The sequence below is a fragment of the Marmota marmota genome, unplaced genomic scaffold, assembly GCF_001458135.2.
Source record: "Marmota marmota marmota unplaced genomic scaffold, marMar, whole genome shotgun sequence".
Classification (NCBI taxonomy): Eukaryota; Metazoa; Chordata; class Mammalia; order Rodentia; family Sciuridae; genus Marmota; species Marmota marmota.
Genome location: NW_026000019.1, coordinates 25509467 through 25536306, shown reverse-complemented (window position 1 = coordinate 25536306; position 26840 = coordinate 25509467). Strand labels below are relative to the sequence as shown.

At 43.1% G+C, this 26840-nt stretch overlaps 1 protein-coding gene across 5 annotated transcripts in view; it reads left to right on the top strand.

Annotated features, from left to right (window-relative positions):
* The first annotated feature begins 12757 nt into the window (after window positions 1–12757).
* Nuf2 (NUF2 component of NDC80 kinetochore complex) overlaps window positions 12758–26840 on the top strand; it is a 31409-nt gene continuing 17326 nt past the window's right edge. The window contains exons 1-7 of one of the 5 annotated variants that reach the window (XM_015491904.2): window positions 12758–12893; window positions 17727–17864; window positions 19055–19129; window positions 20615–20691; window positions 21160–21221; window positions 24571–24668; window positions 24949–25022. In XM_015491904.2, the coding sequence (XP_015347390.1) occupies window positions 17742–17864; window positions 19055–19129; window positions 20615–20691; window positions 21160–21221; window positions 24571–24668; window positions 24949–25022 (509 nt within the window). In that variant the 5' untranslated portion in view covers window positions 12758–12893; window positions 17727–17741. Of the gene's footprint in view, window positions 12894–13298; window positions 13324–17726; window positions 17865–18980; window positions 19130–19567; window positions 19814–20614; window positions 20692–21159; window positions 21222–24570; window positions 24669–24948; window positions 25023–26840 lie in introns of those variants that run through there. The other 4 variants (XM_048810107.1, XM_048810108.1, XM_048810109.1 and 1 more) reach the window with 4 other exon arrangements.

Genomic DNA, 26840 nt, shown 5'->3' with positions numbered 1-26840 from the left:
GGAAAGGGGGGAGGCCCAGGGTATCTCAGGAGAGGACCAAGGAGTCACGAAGGAAGCTGCTGTCGGAAGACACGTTTTTTTTTTCTCTCCAAAGGTGCTATTTTACTGTGTTTCTAGATTTCTCTAGAAAACATGTGAGTGTGCTTGCACGTGGGTAGGGCCGATACCCAAAAGTGGGCGTGGAGAGGGCTGTCTGCTCCTCTATATCTGCTCAGGGCACTGTGTGCAGTACATGGGAGATCAGAGGCTGGCCTCCAGCTCTGGCCTCCAGCTCTCCCTCTTGGTTAGCACAGCCTCTCCTCAGCCTGTCAGGGCTGGTGAAGGTAGGGTGAAGACGCCCGGGCAGCAGGGGTGACACATGGGTGGTGTAGGGGCGAAAACACCCTGGACTGCGTGAGAAGGAAACACCATCTCAGGTTGGGATCATCGAAGGTTTTTGGTCCAAACAATAAATCAGCATATTTCACGTAACAATAGAGTTCCTCCTGTGGCAAGTCACACTAGACTTCCACATCAACCTGGTTGTTGGTGGATAAGTGGGATGGAGATCCCCCGGGGACTGTCTGCCTGTGCTGGTCTGTGTGGGGTGAGGGAATCCTGAGGGAAGAGTAAAATTGAAAGGTGGTGCCTATTTCCAACCAGGCCTGAGAAGAAGGTCAGACACTCTCTAGAGAGGAAGGCTGGGAAAGGTCTGAAAGGCAGTGTCACAAGGAACAAGGTGAAGCGCAAGGCCCGGGATGTGCTGCCTCAGGAGCCAGGCGACAGGGTGGAGCAGCAATGGGAGAACTAACTTCCCACTGCTCTGCATAAGTGAGCACAGGCTCATGCAGGATCCGCAACACTGAAGGCAGCATCAACCAGACAAGCCACAGAGAGGGGTCCTCTCAGTGATGGGCAGAGTGCTCAAGGATGAGGTCCTCCAGAGTTGGAGGCTTGGTGGGGACTGGTTTGGGACTTCTCAGGGAGGCTTCTTAATGTTAGTGCCATTTCTCTTGTGCATCCTTGGGGCCTGGAGAGGTGTTACTTGAGACTGGCTGTAAACTCTGTTCCTTAGATTTTCATCACAGCAATACCATACAATGCCTACAGAGCCACTGACTCTATCCAATGTACGGAGAGAAAGAGAATCAAAACTTTCAAATGCCCAGAATCTCAGTTGTCAAAACAAGCTGGGAAAGAGCCTCGTGGGTTCCTGACTTCTGGTCTACCATTGCCTCTGTCTGCTTTGATTCTGAGGTGTTATTTGGAAGATAGAAACAGAATCAATCACCCATCTGCAGGTGTAAACTGACTTGATCATCTCACCTTTTCAGAATAATTTTTTTCTGGCCCCTCAATGAATTGAATAAATGAAATATTTATATTGACATTACACAAAGTCTGTTAAACTATCCTGGAAAAGGGAAGAGAGATTCGAACATATCAACTAAGCAGACTGATATTGCCAAACACTCAGGTTGCAATTTACCAGCATACAGCTACATGAAACTTGGTGAGTGTGGAGTCAGTATGTGCGGACCTGCAGTTGCTTCCTCCAGTCCCTCAGGGACATTTTCCTGCAGTTCTCGGGGATTGAACCCAGGCTCTGCTGCATACGAGGCAGGGACTGTACCATTGTGCCTGCCCCCAGCCCACTGTCTGCACTCCTAACACAGAGTTAGGAGTTCCTCTCTGCCTAGAGCTCACAAGTATCTGGCAGCCCTATGGCTGGTCTCTGGAAGCAAAGTGAGTATCTGTTGAAAAGAGCTAAGAGGAAAAGGAATGGAACTGCTAAAAAATCTATCCTGCAAAAACAAGTTTAAACAAATTCTACAATTTTCATCATAAATGACACCTACACATCTGTCATCTGGATGTTTCTCCTCTAAGTGCGCCAGATAATCCAGAAGACCTCCTGGGAATCAAGCATTTAAGTTCCCATAAACTTGTCCTGAAAACTGAGTTGATCAAGCCAGATGATGAGAAAGAAATCAAATCTCTGAGCAACTGTCTATCTAGATATGCAAAGCTGGACTTGCACAGAGACCTGTCCTCTCCCATTTCTCAGTTTTTAAAAAATATTTTAAAAATATAAAGCTTTATTGAGGTGTAATTTAGACACTGCAACCTTTATCCACTATAAGTATGCATGCAGCTGTGATAGGTTTCCAACTTTTGGCAGTTTTAGAACTTTTTCATCCTCCCAAACTCTCTTCCAAGCCTATCTGCCATCAATCTGATCCTCCCTGCTCTGTTCCCACAAGCTCCAATCAGCCACTGCTTGTTGCCTCTGGAAATTAGCCTTTTATGGCCATTTCATAAAAATGGATCCATAGAATATGTAGCCCAGTATATCCAGCATCTTTCACTTACAATATTTTAGGTTTCATCTACTGCTATGGACTGAATGCTTGTCTCCCCTAGATTCACATATGGGAACCCTGACCCCAAAGTAATGTCATTGGGAGGTAGGGCCTTTGGGAAATAGCAGGTTTACATGGGCTCCGGAGGGCAGTGCTCCCTTGCGGGGATTGGATTCTTGTAGGAGACTAACACACACTCCTCCTGGCACGTGGGTTATGACAAGATGGTTGTCTGCAGACCAAGAACAAGGTCCTCACCAGACACAGGATCTTCCAGCACCAGACCTTGCTCCTTCCAACCTCCAGAACTGTACAAAACACATTTCCATGATGTCAGCTACCGAGTCTGTGGCATTGTGTTTTGGCAGCTCAAAGATCTCCAAGTCGTAGCATGTTTCATTCTTTTCCTTTCCCTGAGGGACCATGTTCCATCACATGGCATACCACACTCTAATCAACTTCAAGGTGAGGGACCCTGCCACATTTCACATCGCTCTTGCCTATGGAACCGCAGGCCTCTCCTCCAGCATCTATAAGCATGTGCTCCTTGTTCTTTTCCTGTCTGATATTTCTAAGTGTGTGTGTGTGTGTGTGCGCGCGTGCATGCACCTGCAGGTGCTTGCTTGGCTTTGAAGTAAGGTGGACAGTCTTCCCTATGTCAATCCTAAGATCTCATCCACTCTCATTAACTAGGTGACTTGGTGCCTCATATGCACTGTGGTCTGACTCTGTCTTAACCTCTAGACTCACATGTCCTTCTGGAATACTGACTTGAATGTCCACAGGTGGCTCTGTCTCAAAACTGAGATTTTTTATTTTGTTTTTGATTTTTCATTTTGAACAGACTTATTCTGCTCCAGCACTGAGTCCCATCAGGGAGGCAGCTGCTTTGTCAGATACCTGGAAGCTTCAGGCTCCTCTCCCTGGTGACATCTCCGAAGCTGCCTTCCTAGTGCCTCTGTGTTTGTGCCTCCCTGAGGCCCCTCTAGGTCAAGACCTCATCCCCACTTGCGTGGGCTGCTTCCATTGCTTCTTAAGTGGTAGCTTTCTTCGTATCACAGCCTGACATCAAGTCAAGTCACATTCAAGGGCTCTCGGGTTCTCGCCTGTTTGCCTGGTCCTGTCCTGCAGGGTGAAGGGCCACCAGGGCTGCCCTGGATCCCATCCCTGCCTGGTGAACTCACCTCCCCACTCTGCTGCAGGCACCTCTGTGCCTCTGCCTGCTGCACCCTTCTCCCGGGGCCCTTCTTACTTCTTTGGTGTGGCAGGCTGGGCCTTGCCTTCTCCAGGAAGGTCCTGAAGGAGCTCCGAGAGGTCAGGCACTGTGTACCCCTCCATCACAGCACCTGATATGACTGCTCACACTGGAATTGACTTTTCCACAACTTCAGCTGCCCTTCCCATACTCAACTTTTGAAACCAAGAAATGCATGGAGTCTGCAGCTCTGCACAAGACACCAGAAGCAGAGGTAGGACTGTTTCATCTCTGTTCCCAAGACTCTAAAGTGCTGGGTGCCAAGTGATTAATGTATTTCTGTTGCATTAACCTGAATTGTGCTTTTGGCTCTGGACACATTCCCTAGTTAAGCTTCTGAGCCTTCTGCTGGGTCCAGCTGTGAAGCCCAGGTGTAGAAGAGAACTCTGCGAGGTCAGTCACCAGACACACTCGTCCCTGCTCTCTGACCAGGGTCCTCCTCCTCCACCATCCCTGGTGGTGTACAATGGCCTGGCCCGACCCCAGCAAGAGTCATGTTGGCCTGGTGGAGCAGAACCCCCTACCCGCATGTCTGCTCTTAGTAATCTTCATCCACGGCCCCCAGCCTGCTCCTGCTTGCTATTCCCCAGCTGCCCATTCTGAATTCAGTTGAGTGTGGTCTCTCTCCTGGCCGCGGGTCCCAGCACCTCCTGGACACTCCTGAGACACTTGGTCCTTCTTGACCAAGTGTCACTGCACATGCTAAACAACTGCTTTGAACTAACCTAACCTTATTGTTCAGGTTAAGATGCCATACTTGGGCTGCCTGATCTCTTCACCCCTTCCTGGTCTGACATGATGCTTAGGCAATCCTGACTCCTGCTCAGTGTGACGACAGGCCATTTCACATCTGTTCTCAGCCGTATCTGCCCATCTTCCCTCGGCACAGTTCTCTCTAAAACCATTGTACAAAATGTCGTTATTGTGTGCTGAGCCAGACATTCAGCACATTTATTGTGCTGTCTCCTAAGAAAAAATTATGCCTTTACTTGTTGCCATCAGAGGTGTGTTTATTCTAATGAATCCTATATAAATATTATAGTCTTCTCTCCTCTGGCAATCAGCCCACTTTTGAGTATCTTTTCCAGAGACACTGCCAGCTCAGAAATAAATGGATTTTTCCAATATTTCAGATATTAGAGATTCCATAGTCAGAGACAAAAGGTGCTTCTCCTGATTTCTCTTTCAAATTTTCACTAAATAAAGGGTATATCTGGTATTCTGCAACATTGGCCAATCTAAAACCTTCTACTTATTAAGTATGGTCCTAAACTGAGTATTATAAAAAGAAATATAGGATTAGAATATGGATTAGAATTCTTTGGGTTTAGGATTAGGGAGGAAAATGCAAAACTTCCATTTATAAAGAGCAACTACAAGAAATTAAAAATTTAAGATAACAGAGGAGGGTGACCTGTGGTGGTTCCCTTGTTCTGGGAATGTTGAGCCCATTTGGGACCCAACACTGCAAGTGGTCTCCAGGCACCCAGCCCACGTAAAGATAGGGTCCTCTGAGGGCCACAGAAGTGCATTCCACCTCATGTGGAGTCTTCGTGGCTGCACTATGTAATGTGAGTGGATTTCAAGGACAAAAGATGGAGCTATGCCAAGTTCCACTGGGAACCCCAAGTGGAAATGGCTTCACTGCTGGGGAACGTTTGGTTGGCTCATTTCCAAGTCCATGCCCTTGACCTAATCTACGCAGAATTGTAAGTCCAATGCAGAATGAGCATCTCATTGTGCCACTGATGCCCAGAGACTTCGTGACGCAGAATCAACTGTACCAAGGACAGAGGAAACTCATGCAAGGCTCCATCACAGGCTGTTCTGATAGAGCAGCATCTGAGACATGCTGGTGTTGCTGCTGTGCCATTTAATTCCAGTTGGGTGGTGAAACAGTTGGCATTGGTAACATGGAAAGTATGTTACGAGGGTAAACAGTAACTTCCCTTAGCCTCGTTTCCCCAATTATAACTTACTCTGGAGAATTTTTCTTTATGCCGAAAAACACTTTAAAGAAAGCACAGACATTTAAACACTGTTTTAATTATTATTTAAGTAATCTGAATATATCAAAGTAATTTAGAAAATATGCAAGAACATGAAGAATGACCCCCAAAGTTGCCTGCAATCACGCTCAGAGATGACTGCAGTGAGACACTAGGGTTATGCTGGACACAAGTGCTGTGTCCTGCCTGTAACACTTCAGCAGGAAAAACCGGCTTACTATGAGCATCTGCTTTGGTGCGCTCAGAGTAGGACAGAAGCATAGATCCATGCAAAACGTGACATTAAAATAATCTTCTGTTTGTGAACCTAGATCAAGAAATGAGCCACACTGATTTAGTGGGGAGAAAGAGGGAGCTTGGGCTAGGGGACAAGGTCTGAACTTTGCCTCAGACTCACCTGGGTGAGGTGAGTCCTCTAGCTGTGCCCCAGAGTGACCTGCTCTCCTGTGCCTGACACCACGACCCAGAGGTCTCTGCCCTAAATGAGACTGACCTCAGGTCTGGGCCTCCAGATGCAGCGCCCATCAGTGTCTCCCCGTGCTCCAGCACGCAGGGCACTGTGTCCTAGACCATGTCCTGTGAAGGGCCTGTGTGTGATCTGCAGGACCTTCCTGGGCTTACTGTACCCCCCAGGCTTGGTTCTCCAGCGTCTGGGTGGGACTGCAGGTGCTCTGGGAGCCAACCCTGATGCAGTCTCTGGAGACTCAGCTGCAGGAAGGGGAAGATCACTTTTATCTAACTGGAAACAAGTCTGTGAGTTTCAGATCATAAACGTGAGTCTGGAACACTGGTGAAATCAAAGGCAGTTACATAAACGCTCCCTGAGCAAACTGCTCCAGGGGAGTCTTCTGGGACTGAAGACTCAGGCAATCCGCAAGCAGGCCCTCCTCCATGCTGCACTCTGATCCTCCCCCCACATTCCTGAGTGCTCTCCTAGCTCCTGTGTGTGTCGGGGGAGTTCTGCTGGGGGCCTGCAGGGCCTCCACATCCGCTGTTCTCCCTCCACCACAGACCCTCTCACTCCATGTCCTCTCAGCCAGCCACTGTTGAGCAGGGACACTCATCCTCGTGGCCAACGGAGTGAAGCTACAAGATGTGGTCCTGGGACCTCCCAAGTCTGCTGTGTGGCTTCCTTCATAACTGGCATGATGGCTGAAAGCCATCTACCTCTTCAACCTTTCATCACCAGCAAACCAGCATGTCACACTTCAAAGTTCTTTCTAAACTGTGACTGTTTCAGGTTTATTTTCCTACAGTCACTAAATGCACACCTATGGAATGGACAGACACACCAGTGGGTAAGTTAGGACTATCTGTTTGTCAGGAGGAATCTCACTTTCCTGTGAGACTGTCACCAATTCAATTATCTTTGTTTGTTCTCTCTGAAGAAATCCACAGTGCTTTTTAAGAGTTATTTCTAAGGAAAATAAAGTGAGCCACCTGCACTCAGTGTGTCCCTAAATAATTAAAGCCACAGGCTGTGTCTTTCTGAGGGGCAGGCCCATTGTCCTGGCTTGAACCCTCAGGCTGCTCACAGATCCTGCAAAACTTTGGGCTTAAGATGCTGGGAAGCATTCTTTATGGGTTGGATTGTGTCTATCAAAAGAGATGCTGAAGTTTTAACCCCAGACTTCAGAATATGGTTGTATTTTGGAACAGGGTATTTAAAAGGTAATCAAATTCAAATGAGGCCTTTAGTCTAGGCTTTATCCAATGATTGGTGTTCTATAAAAAAGGGAAAATTTGAATTGGCGTGCATGTGTGGACACGTGGAGACACAGACAGACAGACAGACACACTCAGCAGAGAATGCTAGGTGAAGATGCAGCTATGCATTGCTATGCACTGACCATGCAATGCACAGGAGGTGTGACATGCCATGTGCTGACCTCTCCACTGTCCTTCCCAACTTTCACTCAAGGCTTGTGTTCTAATGTATTTGGTGCAGAGAACCTTAGATTTCATGTTTTGGAGGTGGAGATGCAGACAGGAGATGAACACCTATAAATTAACAAAAGTCAAGCAATACCAACAAACTACAGGAAGTTCAGGGGGAACGTGCTGTTATGCTCGAATTCGGGACCCCCAAAAGACCACCAGAGACCCAAGATCGATGTAAGCAGCAAAGAGGTGCTTACTGCAAGCTAGCTCGGTCCTCCACGCGCGCACACACAGCAACTGGTGACGCTGAGAGGCCCCGAGCCCAGGGTTTGCAGCAGTTTTATACATTCTTTGGAGAAGGCAGGGACCTCACATACATCATAGCATCCCTTAGCAAATCATCACACACCGCGGGAAAATCAAATAACAACTCTAAAACATGATTAGCACATTCCCTGGCAGGAACAAGTTGGGTAGGGGTGATTGGTCAGTACTAAAGGGGTATTCATTGGAACTGATTGGTTTAAGCCAAGAGGGGTGTTCCTGCTGAACTACATGGTTTCCCAACATGTTATCAATCACCATAAACTACTGGGAGGGTCATCTGGCATCCCAGGTATTTCCCTGTCTCATGCTGATTGGTGGCTGCTAGGGGGTTGCTATGGATCTCCACCCAGCCTGACTGAGTAGCAGCAGATCTCTCCTGTTATTTGTAGATAAACAACTTAGCAGGGTGGGAATGTGCTTAGGAGTGCTCTGTGGGTTTTTCCAAGGACAAAGGTGATGTCCCTTCCTTGGACAGGCTTTGCTCTGAGATAGAGGCTGGTTTTTTCAGTGCAACACGGGGACCCCATGGCTCGCAGAAGAAATCAACCCTGCAGAAACATCAATCTTGTATTTCTGGCTCCAGAACTGAGACAATGAATCTGTTAAGCCGCCCAGCCTGCAGCACCGGTGGCAGCCCTAGCAAATGAACACACCATGCCTTACTTCTAATCTGCCAGTTTCTAGACTTACAGAGGACCTGGGTCCCAAAGGCGTGCAGGTCCCAAAGGGGTGAGGCTGAGACAGAGGGAGAAGCCAGGGGACTAGAAGGGGTGAGTGCCCTAGCCAGGCCCTGCACTGGAAGGTGAGAGTGCTCTGGGCCTGGCTTTCCCACCGTTTTCTCTCCACCCGCTCATGAGTGTCAAAATCGTGTATGGAGCTGAGCTTTCAAAAAGGGCCAAGAGTCTTTCAGTTGGACTGGAAACGTGAGAACATGGCCAGCAGGCACCACCCACCATCCAGGAAGCTGCCTCTCAGGTTGCTGGGTCCGCAGCCACTGCACTGGGGGCTTCCTGACCTCCAGGACTGTTAGAAACGACTAATGGTAAAATTAGAATTAATCCATAAGTTTTCTTTCTTGAAACTCTAATTTCCTTGAAATCACTGGAAATACCACAAGAGAGCATAGCACCAAGGTTGAAAAAATCCAAAACATGAAATCTAAGGTTCTCTGCACCAAGTACACTAGAACACAAGCCTTGAGTGAAAGTCAGGAAGGACAGTGGAGAGGTCAGCACATGGCGTGTCTCGCCTCCTGACATCTGGTTTGGAGCTCACCACGGTTAGTGAGGTCAGGGATTTTAAGGTTTCAAATTGAAAATTCAATTTATGTCCTTAGCAAAGATCCTGTTTAGTGTATCATAAATAAATGGCTAAATTCCCAAGCAACTGATGAAAAGGAGCCCGGGTAAAAGACGGGCCAAAATACACAGGATGGCAAAGGCAGACAGCTACCTTAAATCCACACTTTTCCTCTGGAGCCTGAACTTTGAATGTGTGTTTTAAGATCAATAAAATTAGAACATATATATTTCTTCTCATCTAAAACATCGTGTTCAATGTCCATCACTGTTTCTATTTTTAAAATGCAAAATTTTCAGTGTAAGGCTAAGGTTGACAGTAATACAACAGTGCCACCCAGTGACCGTTCTGGTCAAACAAAAATGTCACTACAATTTCCCATTTAAATATTTGTGTATTTTCAGTACGTCTGTGGCCCCAACCATTTATATAAAATTACACACAATACTAATTAAAAAATATAAAAAAGCATTAGACATTTTTACCTATCCACTCACAATCAAGTACAGTTAAGGTGTCAAAGGCTAATATAACCCTGGCCAATACAGGGCTTTGCTTATTAAATGCCACCTGTGATGCGGCTGACAGGAGGGCACATTACTGTCTCCTCTAGTGCAAAATGCTAGACAGCCATAAATCTATGAGAGTCCTTTGCTTTCACAAATGTTCACCTGTACCTCACAATGCAGTTTCAAGGAGTTCACCTAATGCCCCGAATAAGAATTGTGTTCATGATTTCACTTCAGACCACTATTCATGGTTAACCATTATTTTTAAGGCTTTAATAAATATCTTTCATGATTGCTATAAGTGAGTCTAGTGAAGGCATTGAAGATGCCACCATGGAATTTACAAATCAATCAATAACGTGATATGGTCAAAATACTCCTATGACCTCAGATAGCATTACAAAACCCCACTCTTTAGAACCATAGTTCAACTTCTCAATTTTAAGTCTGTACAAACAGAAATACTGGTCATCCTTTTTTTTTTTTTTACAGGAAATATAAGCACAAGCAGGAGGGAGGGGAGTAAAAGAACGAACATATACAACAGAATCTCTTTGAAGCTAGACTATAACTTTCTCCTGTTAGATGCACCACGTTTAAACCCACACACCTGCAATTCCAGCAACTCTGGAGGCTGAAACAGAAGGATCACAGGTCCTTGGTCAGCCTCAGCAACTTAGTGAGATCCTATTTCAAAATTAAAAAATAAAAAAAAAAACAGCTGGGGATGTAGCTCAGTGGTTGAGCGCCCTGGGGTTCAATCCCCAATAGCAAAATAAACACAAATAAAGAGTAGTAGTTCAGTTCAGCAACACTGACTGGATACCCAGGATGTACCAGGTACAGTGTTAGACACTAGGCAATCAAAGGTCATTAAGAACTAGCCTGTGCAGTAGTGGAGACAGACACAAACCTATCATTTCAGTGTAATATAAACTTTTTTTATTTTTTGGTACTGGGTAACCCAGGGTGCTTTACCACTGAGTATATCCCTAGTCCTTTTTATTTTTGATAAAGAGTCTCACAAAGTTTTCCTGGCTGGCCTGGAAATTGTAATCCTCCTTCCTCAGTCTGCAGAGTTGCTGGGATTACAGGAATGTGCCACCACACCCTGAGTAGACTCATAGGCAAAGAATCTACCTCAGACCTCTCCTTGTTTCATGCATCTCAACACAGCCAGGGGCATGCTTCACAGGCATCCTGAGCTAGTCTGACAAAGCTAAATCATCAGTCACCTCCCAAATGAGTTTGCCTCAAGGAACCTAAGTCAGAAGATGGCACCCCATTAGTCTAGGCATTGAATCCACCCAGTGTCTAGGACTGAGGCTGAGCTGTGGATAAAGGGTAGCAAAGAGTGGTCCCTGTCTCCACCAAGGCTTTTTATATCTTGGTATTCCTATTCCTACATTAGACCAATTTAATCCAGTTTTCATCTTTAGTGATCTGCTAAAAACAAAGCAGAAACACTGTTTGAGTTGTTTATCTACAAACACCCTGCTGAGTTGTTTATCTACAAATAACAGGAGAGAGCTGCTTCACCAGGTGTCCCTGACTCAGTCAGGCTAGGTGGGGATCCATAGTAATCCCCTAGCAGCCACCAATCAGCATGAGACAGGGAAATACCCGGGATGCCAGATGACCCTCCCAGTAGTTTATGGTGGTTGATAACATGTTGGGAAACCATGTAGTTCAGCAGGAACACCCCTCTTGGCTTAAACCAATCAGTTCCAATGAATACCCCTTTAGTACTGACCAATCACCCCTACCCAACTTGTTCCTGCCAGGGAATGTGCTAATCATGTTTTAGAGTTGTTATTTGATTTTCCCGCGGTGTGTGATGATTTGCTAAGGGATGCTATGATGTATGTGAGGTCCCTGCCTTCTCCAAAGAATGTATAAAACTGCTGCAAACCCTGGGCTCGGGGCCTCTCAGCATCACCAGTTGCTGTGTGTGTGCGCACGCGCGGAGGACGGAGCTAGTTTGCAATAAGCACCTCTTTGCTGTTTACATCGATCTTGGGTCTCTGGTGGTCTTTGGGGGTCCCGGATGCGAGCATAACACATCCTTGTAAATAAGATCATTTGAATAAACTTTTTCATAGGTAACTTCAATACTAATACAACTCATATTTACAGTAACATTATTGTCATTCAACTCTGGACACCATGCCTCTCCTGCTAATGCTGCACTGGGTAGCCAGATCAAAGTTCTACTGGTGTGGAAACCTCAGTAAAACTGCTTTTTCCTCTAATAACAGGCCCACACGTCTTCAGCTCAAAGATCACAACTTGTACTGAATGCATATTTCCGCACTTGCCCTCATAAAAATAGATTTTTGGGGGGACTCCTTCTTTGAAGAATGTAACTCACCGAGCAGGTGAAGCTGTGACAGTTTAGAGGAGGGAGAACAGAGCCTGTTGGAGATGAACAGGGGATCTGTCAGAAAATGGGGCTCCACTAGGCCACAGGCCCTCACTGCACCTGGGTCTGCCACACTCGGAATCACTAATTTGGATCCACTGCATCTGAACTCTTCACACCTGAACCCCCTTACGTTTGGGCCCACTCCACCTGAGGCTCTGCACTCAGGGCCGCTGCTCTTGGATCCGTGCATCTGGGCCTGCCACACTGGAGCACTCCTGTTTCTGGACCCGCTGCTGCTGGACTCCATTAACTGGAGCCCACCATACCTGAGAGCTCCTGCACCTGGACCCGATGCTCCCGGACCCCTGCGCTGGGCCTGCTACCCCTGAGCGTTCCTGAACCTGGACTCGCTGCACCTGGACCCGCTGCTCCTGGACCCCGTGCGCTGGGCCCGCCACACTTGAGCCCCAAGCACTGGGCTCACTGCACTACGACCGACCCTTCCCTTGGCACAGGGCTTCTGGAGATGCAGAGGCAGCACCGGCGGCCGTACCGCTGGCTCATCGAGATTACGGCTGGGTCGAATTTCCGACCAGGTGCCGATTCTGTGCCGGGTGGTCCTTCCTGCTAGACCTGGGTTCTCCTTTGACTTGGGCGCCCGCCTCCCGCCGTCGCCGTCACGCTTCGGGTCAAACTGGAGCCTGAGTCTAGTTCCCTGCCGGCTTCCGTGAGCCTACGGTCTTTTGGCCCTGGTCGGCTACCGCTACCCAGGAAGGGGCGGGGATTGCGCCGGAAGGACAGGTACTTCCGGCGAGCGGCGGATTTGAAAGAGCAACGGTCGGCGTGGGCTGGGTAGGCCGTCCGCCGCCGGTCTGCGCGAGGGGCCTTTCTGGGCGGCCGCTGTAGGTGAGCGGGCTGGCCTCCTGCGGACGGGGCTGGCCGGGACTTCAGGGCACCGTCGCTCGCCGCGGGGGCGGCCGCAAGCGTTGGCTTCTGTTGAGGGTCTCGAGTCGGGATCTCCTCCGCCACCGGCCAAGGGCGGGTCTGAAGTCGGGCAGTTTGGGCGAGTGAGGAGCCGGGTGGCCGGGGCCGTGCCGTCCAGCCCCGGGTTCCCTCCACGTCTGTGTCGCGGGCACCCGCGTTTCCCGGTGCCCAGAGCCCAGTGGCCCTGGCCAGGCCCGCCCTTCTGCGCAGTGTGCTGCGGGAGGAGGGCGGTTTGAACGGGGAGATTCCCAAGAGACGAGGGAGGCTGAGGCCGACTCGGGGAGGAAGTTCATCAGGCTTCGAAGGTTTTGGAAACCAAGCCGAACAGTTGGAGTTTGATGTGATAGGAAAGGTGATTTAAGTACTTTTGTACAGATGTTATACAGTAGACGTTTTGCAAACATTAAACTGACATCAGAGTGTAGGGGACGTCAGAGGAGAGGGATGTGCGATGACGACTATGAAGTTATTTCACACCCACCTTTCTATTGTGACAGTCTCTAATTAAGATCTACTTTGTTTTGGAAGAGTGACCTGTAATCTTTCATCATGGGTTCTGAAATATATGACTTAGCAGAAAGTATAGATTATGTGGAGAAGTTTTAAGTGTCCATTTTCCCTCTGAAGGCTTGCTAGTTTAAATTGACAGTAGAATGTTGAAAGCGGGGAAAATCCAGAACTTATTATGTACCTAAGCACAGAAGGGCTAGACTGTTGAGGTTTATAAAAACCTAAACAAAGGTTTAGTGCCTTGGGCTTGAGGGTGGGCAGGGGAAGTGGCTGCAGGCTTTGGAGGCCCAAGGGGAGAAGGTACAGCAAGCAAGGGCTGGTAGTTGTCTTGCTATATGATAAAATCTTACCCTTAATAGCCACCATAGAAATATCTCCACTCACTTCTATGTTTACTATCTACATCTATCTAAAAAGCTGTCCTTTTGTAAACTGTTTACAAAAGGACAGCTTTTTAGAGCCTTTTCTTTGGAGAAAGCCTGCGTTTTCTCTGCTAAATCATTGAAATAATGGCAAAGAAATATCCTGGGATAGGAATTTTACTTTCCCTCTCAGTTAAGGTAATAGAGACACCTAATATGTGAAGGATCTGAATCTACAGAAAGAGATCTTCATTCTAAAATAGAAATGTGCAGTTGTGAAATTCAATAGTAGGAAATGCAAACCCTTGCCTAAGTTACAAATAGTTATGCAGGATCATGGGGAAATACAGCTGATATAAGGGGTCACCCTGAGGATGTTCTTAATATCCATCATAAACATGTTTGTGAATGAGTGTTACATTTGTAGCCCAGCAGAGGAGTCTCCTTACTATTAATACTCTGCCCTGGGCCAATCATATCTGGAGTGTTGTGTTAAGCTTGGGCATTATGTTTTAGGAAGAGACTGACAAAATAATATTTTAGAGGAAGGTAAGTATGAGGGTATAATGTTTTACAATATGCGTTTGGTGTTCATCCTGAGTTCCTGGCACACAAATCTTAAAATCCTTGGAGTCTTCAAAGTGATAAGTGACCTTTTATGAGCTAGCGGTTGACTGAGGGCTGGTATCCCCTAGGTAGCTTCTGGATGGGCTTTCATCTGAAGAATGTAGGCAGGCTTAGAGAATTAGAACTTTTAGCCCCACCTCTAATTTCAGGGAATGAACAGATCACCAGTGTCCAGTAATGTAATCAATCATGTCTATATAATAAACTTATGTAAAACCCAGAAGGATTGGTTTTAAAGAGTTTCTGATGACCATCCAGATGATGTGAACCCCAGTATTCCTGGAGGTTGTAACCCCTTCCCTCATTCCTTACCCTACCCGTCCTTTCATCTGGTATTCCATCACTTGTAATATTCCTTTATAATTAGCTAGTAAATGTTTTGCAGGAGTCCTAGGCTATGCTCTGGGATTCCAACAAACTAGGTCCAGCCATTCATTCCCAAAACCATACAGAAATGGGAATGGTGAAAAGCAGAAAAAAACTTTATATGGCTACATTGGGAAGACTTATACTAAGATCCAACATCTCAGCCCTGTCTTTCAGTTTGAAGGCAGCTTTAGGTTTAAATAGAGGAGGAATCAGGGCAGGAGGTCTGCATAATTAAACCATCATGGTCAAACTGGTCTGGCCTATCATTCTCTCAGTCCTGGCTCTATACAGGAGCTCTCAAGAAGTCCTTATTCCTCGAAGTCCAATTTCCAGTTGTTGCTTAGAATGTTTGTCTGTCAGACCTGGGATCCTGGAAGGGGGCAGGTTGGCTCCCATGAGATGATTGCTCCTGCCTGGAGGGTGAATCAGTCTAATCCTGGAGTGATGTGCCTGTAACATAGGATCTGCTATATAGGGCAAAGTCTAGACACTTCCAGGTGCCACTCCTGGGTGTGAAACTGGATGCTGCAAATCTGGCCTCAGTCTTAAAGGGGACAGGTGAGATAAATTTGGGGTGATGAAGCTTGTATTACTAATTTTTTAGCTAAATATTTCTTAAATGATTTGCATACCTACCTGAGCAGGTTAGAGTTTAAGGTGACAGAGGAGACAGGTACAAAATGAAGGTAGAGATGCCAAACTTTATCCTGCTTTTAGTTATCCATGGGGCATCTCCAGACCTAAGTGAAGTCACTGCTTTTAGCAAAAGCAGCCTAAGTCCCTGTTACATAGTTCCCTGAGTTCTGTGAGTTTGTCCAGAAAATTAAGTGAACCCCAAAAGGAGATGGTGTGAACTCCAATAAATCGCAGGTTGGTCAGAAGCACAGGTGAAGTGATCTGGGATTTCTGATTGGCATGTGGGCTGAGGAGATAGTCTGAGCCCTTAGCCTATGGGATCTAAATCTATCTGGTAGATAGTATGAATATAGCTAGTGAACACCTAGCTGGCGCCACCTGCACAAGTGATTGCTTGCTTGGTGTGTGCAGGCACCACTCATCCCAGTCTTGTCATGAGCCTTCAGTGTTGATTGCTGTTGAGCTAGGGGAAAGTTTGCTTTTTTTCCTCTCACAGATGGAAGGGCTTGCTCTTAGGTGAAGAAATTATTCTAGAATAAGAGGGCTTAGCAGAGACCCAATGACCATCTTCACATTTTTTGAAAGAACTGTCATTTAAACAGGGATTGATACATTCTGTGAAGTTGTGGTAACTAGAAATCAAGGCAATGGCCAAAATTCCACAACAAACATTACAGCATGAGGAAGAGTTACTTAACTGTGAGAGCCACTCTGAAGTGGAAACAGTTGCCTTGATGGACAGTTGTGGTATGGAATGAATAGGTTTACTACTCTGCTCCCCAAAACTCTGGCTCCTTTGCAGGTAAAAGGTTTATTCAAAGCCAGCTTCAAGAAAGAGCTGAAGACCTTTGTCTCCAGCCTCCATCTTTTTTTTAATAGCAGGCAGAGTGGGACAAAAGGCAGCAAATACACATATGTAGGTTTAGCTAGGCTGTGTTGATCAGAAGCATGCTAGTCTAAGTTCCCTGGTGCCTCTCAGGCTGGTGTAAGGGATTGAGCCTCCTTTCAGTATGAGGAAATATGGAGTGTAAAAACATGGTTATTGGAAAACTTCCTTAATTTGGAAAGGAGTCTACTTGAGAGTGACTACTGTGATGCTTTCAAGGGTTTATATGGAACTAGGCAGTTATTTATAATCATCTTTTAAAATAGCTTTAGTTAGGCTAGTTGCCAGTGCTTCTTTTTAACCCTAATGTTCTAAGAAACATTATTTCCAGAATTGTGGCCATTTCAGAATGTCAGCATATCTGCAAAGTTGAGTATGTTCACGTTGGGTCTCCACATTGACTTCTTCCCTGAGACATTGTGGGAAAGGGGATCTTTGGGCAATTAAACTAGTATTTAAGCAAGAGGTTAAGGCCCCTCTTCTTCTTGGTAAAGAAATGAGTCTTAGCTTCTTGGACTCTCCAGGTAGCGTCAGAGTTCTGTAAGTGAAATCTCAGTACATAGCCACAAGGTTAAACGCAAGTTCTAGGACAGGCTTTCTTAACCTTATCCTGTGGGCATTTTGGATAATTCTTCGTTGTGAGGAGCCATTGATCTACATGTTGTGGGACGTTTAGCGGCATTCCCACCTCCACTGACTAGATTCCAGCAGCATTGCTACTCCTGGCCTGACAACCAAATGTCTCCAAGCAAATGAGCCTACAAGAGCAGGGGGTACAGAACTGTAAGAACTGCTGCTTTAGGGGGGGCACACGACCAACTCACCATAGGAACACATTAGGGAAAAGGGGTTTTTGTTTTGTTTTTTAAAGTTCTTACTTTAGGAATTTCTGCATCTGTTTTTACTGATTTTTTCCTCTTGCATCTTAAACTTTAATAGTCATCTCATTATGTATGTAATGAATAGAATTTTGAATCAGAATATGATATTTTTTTCCTTCCGTGTGTTATCATCCCTTATATATAGCTTCTAATGATGGTGCCTTATGCTGTGCAAAACCTCTGTCTGGTCCCTCAAATGTGAAAAAGGAAACACATGATTTCCCAGTTGTGTGTTCAGATAAAATCCTCTTTCCCATGTGGAAGATAATAGTGAACAGCATTAGGAAAATTCGCAGAAAATGACTGTGCTTGGTAGAATTTTATTTTAGGATATACATCTTTGTCTTTATCTTATTAAATATTTGATGATAGTGCTAGTGTCACTAGTTGAACTTGACTTGTTTTGTTCTTATTGATTATCAAGTTCCAGACAATGAGAACTACTGATTGTATTTCTGATCTTTTTTTTTCCCCCTTCCTTCAGACTACAAGTCCCAAGATGGAAACTTTGTCTTTTCCCAGATATAAAGTTGCTGAGATTGTGGTTCATATTCGCAATAAGTTCTTAACAGGAGCGGATGGAAAAAACCTCTCCAAGAATGACCTTTATCCAAATCCAAAGGTAAAATGTCTTGATGTTTGAAGTAGGTATTGGTGTTAGAGAACAAGTAGGTCACCATGCCATGTCATGTTGTCAGTTTTAATACAGAGAAAGATTTCAGCTAGTGTAATTTTAAATAACATTAAATTTGTATGTGAGATGATTTCTGCCCTCCCATTAGGAATTCACTTTTTGAATATGATTGTTTTCTTTAAAAAAAGACAGCTGCTTTTAAATCATAGATATATTAAAGGATATTAAGTTTTTTTTTTTTTTTTTTTTTTTTTTTATTGCTGTTGAAGTGTGGTACACGGATTTAATGTATTGGCAGGGCTTAGGGGAGCTTATTCCTAGTGGTTTCCCACCATAGAAAATGCTTGAAATTACCCCCTTGGAATCTTACAGATTAATATTCTTGCTTTATGCCCCAAGAGAGAGTTGACTTGCTTTGATGGGCATCATTCCTCACATTGTTATTAAATGCAGAAATGGACTGTGTGTGTGTCACAGAGCATCCAGAGTCCTTTTCCAGTCTTGGTGTTACCTTGCAGTGACAACATAGGGAAGCCTGGTTCCATGACATGGAACCCAGACTGTCTAATGTCAGTATCCTTTAATTCTTTAAAATGAGGGGAATCAGCTCAGAGTAAATGATGGGCCTTTAAACTGAGTAAAGTTAACTTTTTGAAAAGGTGCAATATTTTCTCTATATTTCTCACTTTTCTGCTCATACAATAAGGTTTTTAAACTTCTGTATTTCCTCATTGAGTTTGTCCCCCTTGTTTTAAGTTGTCTCTTAAACTTCACATCCAAGAAAATCTTAATGTCTAAGGTAGCAACAAGATTTCTCATGATCTTTTTCAAGAAATATATTCTCAGTGTTGGGACACATCTGCCACATTCCTGGCAACCTGCAGATCTGAAAGATGAACTAACTTCCTCCATTGCCTGGGGTGGGGGTGGCTTGAATTTGATTTAGAAGAGTATGTTTGTTCTTAAGCAGCTGTCTTCTTGTCTACTTTCGGCACTTGGAAAAACTGACATGAATCATAAGGTATTTTAAAATCTGGAAAATTGTGAAACATTTCAAGGAGATGGAACAGTTGTCACCCTTTTCTCTGTGTTTACTGATTATAGCATTGGACAGTGGTGGTGGTGATGTAGTGCTGGAGTCATGTGTCAAGAGTATTGAAAGTTCCTTTCCATTGCAGCCTGAAGTCTTGTATATGATCTACATGAGGGCCTTACAGATAGTCTATGGCATTCGATTGGAGCATTTTTACATGGTAAGTTTATGGTAAGGCAAAACTATGTTTCGTGTTTTACTGCAGTTCTCTGCTCACGTACATACTGCCTTTTAAGGAAATCTTGACTGTTTTGACACATTCAAAGGCTTGTGTAAAATTAATGTCACCTGTGAAGGAATTTTAGGCATAATAATGGTTTATATGCATAGCTTTACCAATACAGAAACCTCAGTGGAAGCCCTGAACAACACCTAGACATCACTGAGGCTGTTCCCAGGTTTATAGGTCCCCTGAGACCCACGGACACAGCGAGTGTGCATGGACAAGGGTCTCTTCTCAGGAAGGACTCCCAGGTGAGAAGAGCAGGCATACAGTCAGAACAATGCTAGAAATGAGGCAAACTAGCTGTTTCTAGTAGGAAAGGCCACTTTCTTTATTGTAATTTTTTTTTTTTTTTTTTTGCAATGAAGTCCTGAGGGCATCCTCTGAAGATGCTCTGACAATGTCAGAGTCTTTGGAGTCTCATCAACATGAAAGTTATCTGTTGTTTAAAAATCAAAGACATTTTAAATGAACAAAAGATGGCTCACTTCATTTTTGTTTTTGTACAACTAGCGTTTTGCACACTAGCTCAGCTCCACAACCCACCTGTTCTTTTTTTATTTGACATTGTTCACACACACTAGTACATATTACAGTAAGAGTGCTGGATAAAAACATGAGGTACGAAAGTAGTTCAAAGTTTATAGGTCATGCAGATCATGTTAGACAGCAAAGAAAATTGTGACTGAGAAAACACTAAATAAAAATACATAAAGAATGTGCATTATATATATAAAAAAAAAACAAAATAAAAACAAAAACAAAACAAAAAACAAAATTTCGTATGTAGAAAACATTTTGTTACATTGCAGATTTTAATGCATTTAAAAATTGCAACATGCAGATTAAGTGCAGTGTATACTGAGTATTTAAAATGTACTTTCATAAATACAGTTTCAAGAGAAAGCATCATTTTGTGTATACTAACACATTAAGTGTATGTCAGAAATTGATGTATAGATATATATTTTAACACATTTTCTGAAATTAAACTGTAGTTTTGTTGAAAAAAATAAAATAAAAATCAAAGACAGCCACCCTTTTACAATGAAACCTTGCCAATTGTAGTTTCTTTGTCTATAAAAAGGGAACAGCACTTTGTTTATAGATCCTTGTAAAAATCAGAAGAGAAAATAAATAAAACCCCAGCATGATGCCTGATACACAGTGGTGGCTTGTGGTTATCCTTCTATTTGTTTATTCATTTAAAAATCTTTATTTAGCACCCCCTGTAAACCCTATCATTAGAAATATTAATGTCGACTGTAGCTTAGTAGCAGGAGCTGCATTGTTTTTTTCAGATTTAATGATAAAGTTGATACAATTTCATCTTAACCTCTGATTAAGGTTACTTTTAGTTTATGGCTGAAGAAACTTGTTTAATCAATGTGTGACTTAGGTTTTGTGACTTACTACATGCAGATGCCCGTGAACACTGAAGTTATGTATCCACATATAATGGAAGGCTTTTTACCAGTTAGCAACTTATTCATTCATCTGTGAGTAAACCCCCATTTTACTTTCTCCATCTGCTTTTGTATTTGCATGGCATTAAACCCTTTAAATGACATTGGTATCTTTGGGAAGGAGTTCCATCATCTTCCTTTCCTCTCTGTGTATGTTCAGAAGTACAGGTTTCTACCAAGCAGAACTCCCTTCACTTCTAGCACTTCTCAGGGTCTGTCCACTAAAGTTCGGAGGCCATGTAAATGGCAGTCCTCAGCCAGCTTTGTGGAGAGTTTCGAGTTCTAGAGTCTCCGTGTGCCCAAGTGCCTGTTCATTAGAATCTGTGGTGTCCCTGGCTCTAAGAAAGGCTTGTGTAGCTATCGGGCTGTGCACTACAGTGGGCTCAACTTGGTCCTGCAACCCTGAGGGAAACCTCCAGAAATCTCTCTAAAAATGGGGTATTTATGCTCAATGGTTCAGTATAGCTTACAATTCATTTATTGATATTCTTTCTATAAAAGGGATTCATTTCTGCCCATCTGCCGGGTGAATGACTTTGAGATTGCTGATATTCTGTATCCAAGTAAGTGAAAATTTAAACAGTTTTATTGTCTGGCTTTAACCAACCACTTTACCTTTCCATTGAAAAATGTGGAGGAAAGACTTAGAGTAGGTTTCAAGTGCATCCCATCCTTAGAGATGTGTTTTATTACATCCTTTTATTGAACTGTTTTTCTGACTAATTTTTATTGAAACTGTGTTTCTGACTAATTTTTTTCTTAACTCCTTACATTTAAAAAATATTCTTTAAATTTGGGGAGGCCAGGCACGGTGGCACATGTCTGTAATCCCAGCGCCTTGGGATCATGAGTTCAAAGCCACCCTCAACAAAAGCGAGGCACTAAGCAATTCAGTGAGACCCTGTCTCTAAATAAAATACAAAATAGGTCTGGGGATGTGGCTCACTGGTCAAGTGCCCCTGAGTTCAATCCCCAGTACTTAAAAAAAAAAAAAAATGCAGATGTGATGTCACATAGTAGACTATTCATATTTATTCATATTAACTTTATCAAGTTAACGGTTACTTTTCACCATGAAGAAGTTCTCTTTTAGTATGCATCATGGTCATGCTGTTGTTTTAGATGTAAACTTTCCCAGCTTTGTGTCCCTTGATTCATTTTTGCCCTCTTGGATCTCTGACTTTTGTCTATGGATGTAGTATATGCATGGCAGACCTCATGGATTTTAAATGTAAATTGGATGTGTTTTAATAAATACTTGTACTTGTGAGCCACTGTCACAGTTGTGTATAGCACGGGTCCATGGCCCGCAGGAGTCCCTTTGCAGTCAGCCTCCCATGGCTGCCTCACTGCTTGCAACCACTGGCGTGTCTTCTGTCATTCTAGCTTTGTCTTTTCCAGAATTTCATACAGATGAAAGAATACATTCTGCCATCCGTGATGTCTGCTTCTTTTTTATTTTTCTTTTTTTTATGTATTTTTTCTTTTGTACCAGGGATTGAACTCAGGTACTTGACCTCTTAGCACATCCCCAGCCCTATTTTGTATTTTATTTAGAGATAGGGTCTCACTGAATTGCTTAGTGCTTCACTTTTGCTGAGGCTGCCTCAGCCTCTGGAGTTGCTGGGTGCATGGTGTCTGCTGCTGCTGCTTTTTTTTTTTTTTAAATAATACTTTTATTTTATTTATTTATTATTATATGGTACTGAGGATCAAACCCAGGACCTCCCATGTACTATGTGATTGTCCTGGTGTCTACTTCTTTAAGCACAGCCCTGTTGAGATTTATCCATGTTACTTGCACTTATTGCTGCTGTGTATCTTTTTATCTTGGAGTATTCTCTTCAGTAGATAGACATTTGAATTGTTTCTAATATGTGCCCACTGTGAAAAAAGTACCCTAAACCTTGGAGGGTTCTTTGCTCGTGTTTACTTTTGGTTTCATTTATTCTTAGTTTCTGTTTTTTACTTTAGAGCAGGAGCTGAGGTCATTAGTTTCAGGCCTGTTTTTGTTGTTGTTGTTTGTTTGTTTGTCTGTTTTGTTTTGTTTTTTCCTAGTAAGAGTGTTTAATGTATGAATTTCCCTCTATCTCAACTTCATCTATATTCTATAAACCCCACTGTGTTGTATTTTCATTTCTCATTCAGTTCGAAACATTTTCTAATTTTCTTTTTCTTTTTTTTTTTCCATTCACCTGCAGGTTTTAAGTGTGTTGTCTACTTTTTAAAACATTCAGGGTTTGTCTAGCTACCTTTCTGTTGCTGATTTGTGATTTAATTCCTTTGGGATTAGAGATTTGTTCAATTTGACCCCATTTCAGTTTATTCATACCTTTTTTATGGCCCAGAACATGGTCTGTATTTGTTGCCTTTCAGAGCCCTAATGAACTATCACAAACTAGATGGCTTCAGATAACACATTTATTTATTGACATCTTCAGACATGATTGTGGATTTGTCTGTTCTGCCTAGTTTTGAAGGCAACACATCTAGAAATATTCTCTGGACTTGCCTTTGCTCTGAAATATGCTTTATATCCCAGAACATATTGTCTTTTGCTTTGCAGTTATTCGAGTCTTTGTATCTGAAGTGGGTCTCTTAGAGACTGCCTGTAGCGGGGTTCTTGCTTTGCTTGCTGTTGTCTATCAATTGAACTGTTTAGTTCACTTACAGTTAATGTTATTATTGGTGTGATTTGATTTAAATTTACCTTGTCCTATTACTGTTTTCCCCATTTCCTGCCTTATTTTGGTTTATTGGGATATATTTATTTTTATTTAGTTTTGGTATTTACAGTAGGATTTAATATGTATGCACATATCTTTAGCCTATTTCTGTTTGTCTTAATATATATTATACCTTACAAAGAGTTTATTTCCATTCCCCATTGTTGTCCTTTGTGGGATCATGCTATAAAGTTTACTTCTACAGATATGTGAATGCTTTGACATATTGTTATGAGATGGCTTCAGTTGATTATCTTTTAAAAGCATTGTTTAAATGAGGAAAATTTTCTTTTATATTAACCCACATTCTTTTAAGTATGTCCAGTCCCTCTCTGGAATGATATTTCCTTGCAACTGGAGGATTTCATTTAATATTTCTAATACTGCTAATAAACACCCTTTAATTTGCCTTTCTTTTTGAAAGAAATTTCCCTTTCATGTAGAACTCTGAGTTGACCACATGGCCACCCTGTCTTCTGCTTGTGTTGCCGTTGATGAGAAGTCACTGCTGTTTTGTCTATCCATGTGATGTGCTCAGTTTTTTTTTTTTTTTTCCCCCTTCTGGCTGCTTTTAAGACTTTATCTTTATCGCTTTTTATTTATTTGGTACTAGGAATTGAACTCAGGGGTATTCTACCACTGAGCTACATCCCCAGCTGTTTTTACTTTTATTTTGAGGCAGGATCTCACTGAGTTGCCCAGGTGGCCTTGAACTTGGATCCTCCTGCCTGGGATTCCTGAGTTGCTGGGATTACAGGTGTGGTTGGCCTGTTTTTCTGACCCTCCAAGACCCATGAGTTCTGATTGCGTTGTGCTGTCTGGACTGCAGTCTGGGTGCTTGAATTACAGGCCAGTGCCCTGATAGTGCTCGCTTGCTGGGTCCTGTGGAGGTGCTGCAGCGCCTGTGTCCAGTGTCTGAAGTTTATCGCTGCACGGACTGTTTCTTTATAGTTATTTAAGGGACACAAGCCAGTCAGGTTTTTGCTGTTTCCATAATGGCCAAAAGTAATTGGCTCTTTTTTCCTAATTATTAATATATAAGGGTAATTCTGATCTTGAAGTTAGAACAGATTGTTACACGGTTTTATTTTACATACCATGAGCAAAGTAATGCAGGGGGAGAGAATGAATATTTCTACGTTATGTTTCAAACATTTACTTAAAATAGTCTTGCTTTATATTTTAGAAGCAAAACGGACCAGTCGGTTTTTAAGTGGCATTATCAACTTTATTCACTTCAGAGAAGCATGCCGTGAGACTTACATGGAATTTCTTTGGCAATATGTAAGATTTAAATATACTTGAGGGTCATACAACAGATGCATAACCTCATTTATGAACCAGCAATCTGTTTAGAAATGTTTGTTGCAAATATCATTTGTGTTAAGTAAAATTCCTAACTCATTTGTGAGGAATGAACTGATTAGCTCTACTAAAATTTATTTCTAATGGGAAAATTATAGTGTGAGTAAACATTTTATAGTTATTGCTAGTAGTGTTATGTGTGAGGAAATCCATGGCTCTTGGAAAGCACTGAGGAGAGATTGCTGATGTTGCTTTGTAGAAATCCTCTGTGGACAAAATGCAGCAGCTAAGCATCGCACACCAGGAGGCACTGCTGAAAATGGAGAGGCTCGAGTAAGTGGGGTTTGCAAGGAAGTGAACAGTTTCAAAATGCACAGTGAGTGTGAATGGTGTTACCATCTTGAAGTCCACCTTAAGTCTTGTCTTCCACAGTAAGTGGCAGAGTATTTAAGTGTGCCTTTTCTGAAAAGAGAATGATGTATTTTCTTAAAACTCTTTGCTTCAGTTTTCTTGGGCTCTGTCTTGATGATGCATTAGCCTGACTCATTTGATGCCTTTAAATTACTTCCCTAATTACACCTCCAGCCTTTGTCTCATGCAGATGAGCACTAGTTGTCAGGACCCTTTCTTCATATCATCTAATGCTGGCAGCATGTTTGGTCTTCCACATTGTACTGCTTTGAACTCAAGAGTAATGGGAAAGATATTCAAGTGACAGTTCCTCAGTCTCCTGTGTACTGACAGATGCTCCTCAACCTATGATGGGGTGTGTCCGACCAACTATCTTAAATGAAAAACATCCCAAGTTGAAAGAGCACCTGATGCTCCCGACCCACGTGCCACTGTTATCCTGGTTTGTCAGCCAGTGTGCAATGGAGCTTGGTGTTCTCATTTGCAGTGGTGCATATCCTCATGCTGGTGGCAGATGGGGAGCTGCAACATTTTCACCTGTCACTAGCCTGGGAAAAACAAAATGTGAAGTACCATTCCTATTGCACATGAATTGTTTTCACATCGTCATGAAGGTGAAAAACCATCATGAGTCAAGGACCATCTGTGGTTTTTTGTTTGTTTATTGTGTGTGTGTGTGTGTGTGTGTGTGTGTGCGCGTGCTGGGGATTGAACTCGGGGGTACTCTATCACTAAGATATCCCCGTCCCTATTTTGTATTTTATTTAGAGACAGGGTCTCACTGAGTTGCTGAGCACCTCGTTGTTGCTGAGGCTGGCCTTGAACTTGCAATCCTCCTGCCTTTAGCCTCCTGAGCTGTTGGGATTATAGGCGTGTGCCACTGTGCCTGTCTAGTTTTTGTTTTTTAAGTCCTTTCTAATATGTTGGTACCTTGTCCAGGAGAGAACTTTTCTGACCTGTTTCTGGTAAAAAATTGCCTTTACAATCAGTAATAAACTGAAAAGACTGGGGATGAGAGGAAGATACTGAGATTTAGCATGGTAAAAATACCGCAAACCAGATCAAAAGAAATGTGCAAACTGGGAGAGAATTTTTGCAACATTTGCTGCAAAGCATTGCAGACTATACTGTCCCGTCCGGCAGGACACATCAACGTGGGCAGTGAACCTTACAATCTATAAACAAATTATTGTACTTTGATAAGAAATATCAATGAAAATATAGTTAAAATCCTTAGATATTTTGTAGACATAATTATAATTATTTATCATCTTATGAGTTTGAACAGTAACTTTGAGAATTAGAAACTACTTGAAGATTGTATTTTCACTTAAAAGCAAATTTATAGTAAACACATTTATCTCAAATATCTGTAACTGAAAAGGCAGAGTATCTGATAAATGTAAATATAAAACATAAATTATGGGTTTTCTGTTGAAGAAAAACAATTAGACAAATATATATTAACTAATCAATTAGGCATGTGCTAATTATTTTATAGATTAACAAATATAGGTTATCTAAATATCTTAATATATATATTAAGAATAAGAACATAACTTATAATTGTATTAATTTTATGTAACCACGTGGTCTTAAAATATTTGGATCCATTTTAATTTATTTTTAACTAGGAGTGCACTCTTCTATGTGACGTCGCTTAACGTAACTGAAATAAAATCCTTGTTGAGTATACATATTTATTTTTTATAGTTAGGAATGAGAATAAGGATTTTTTAG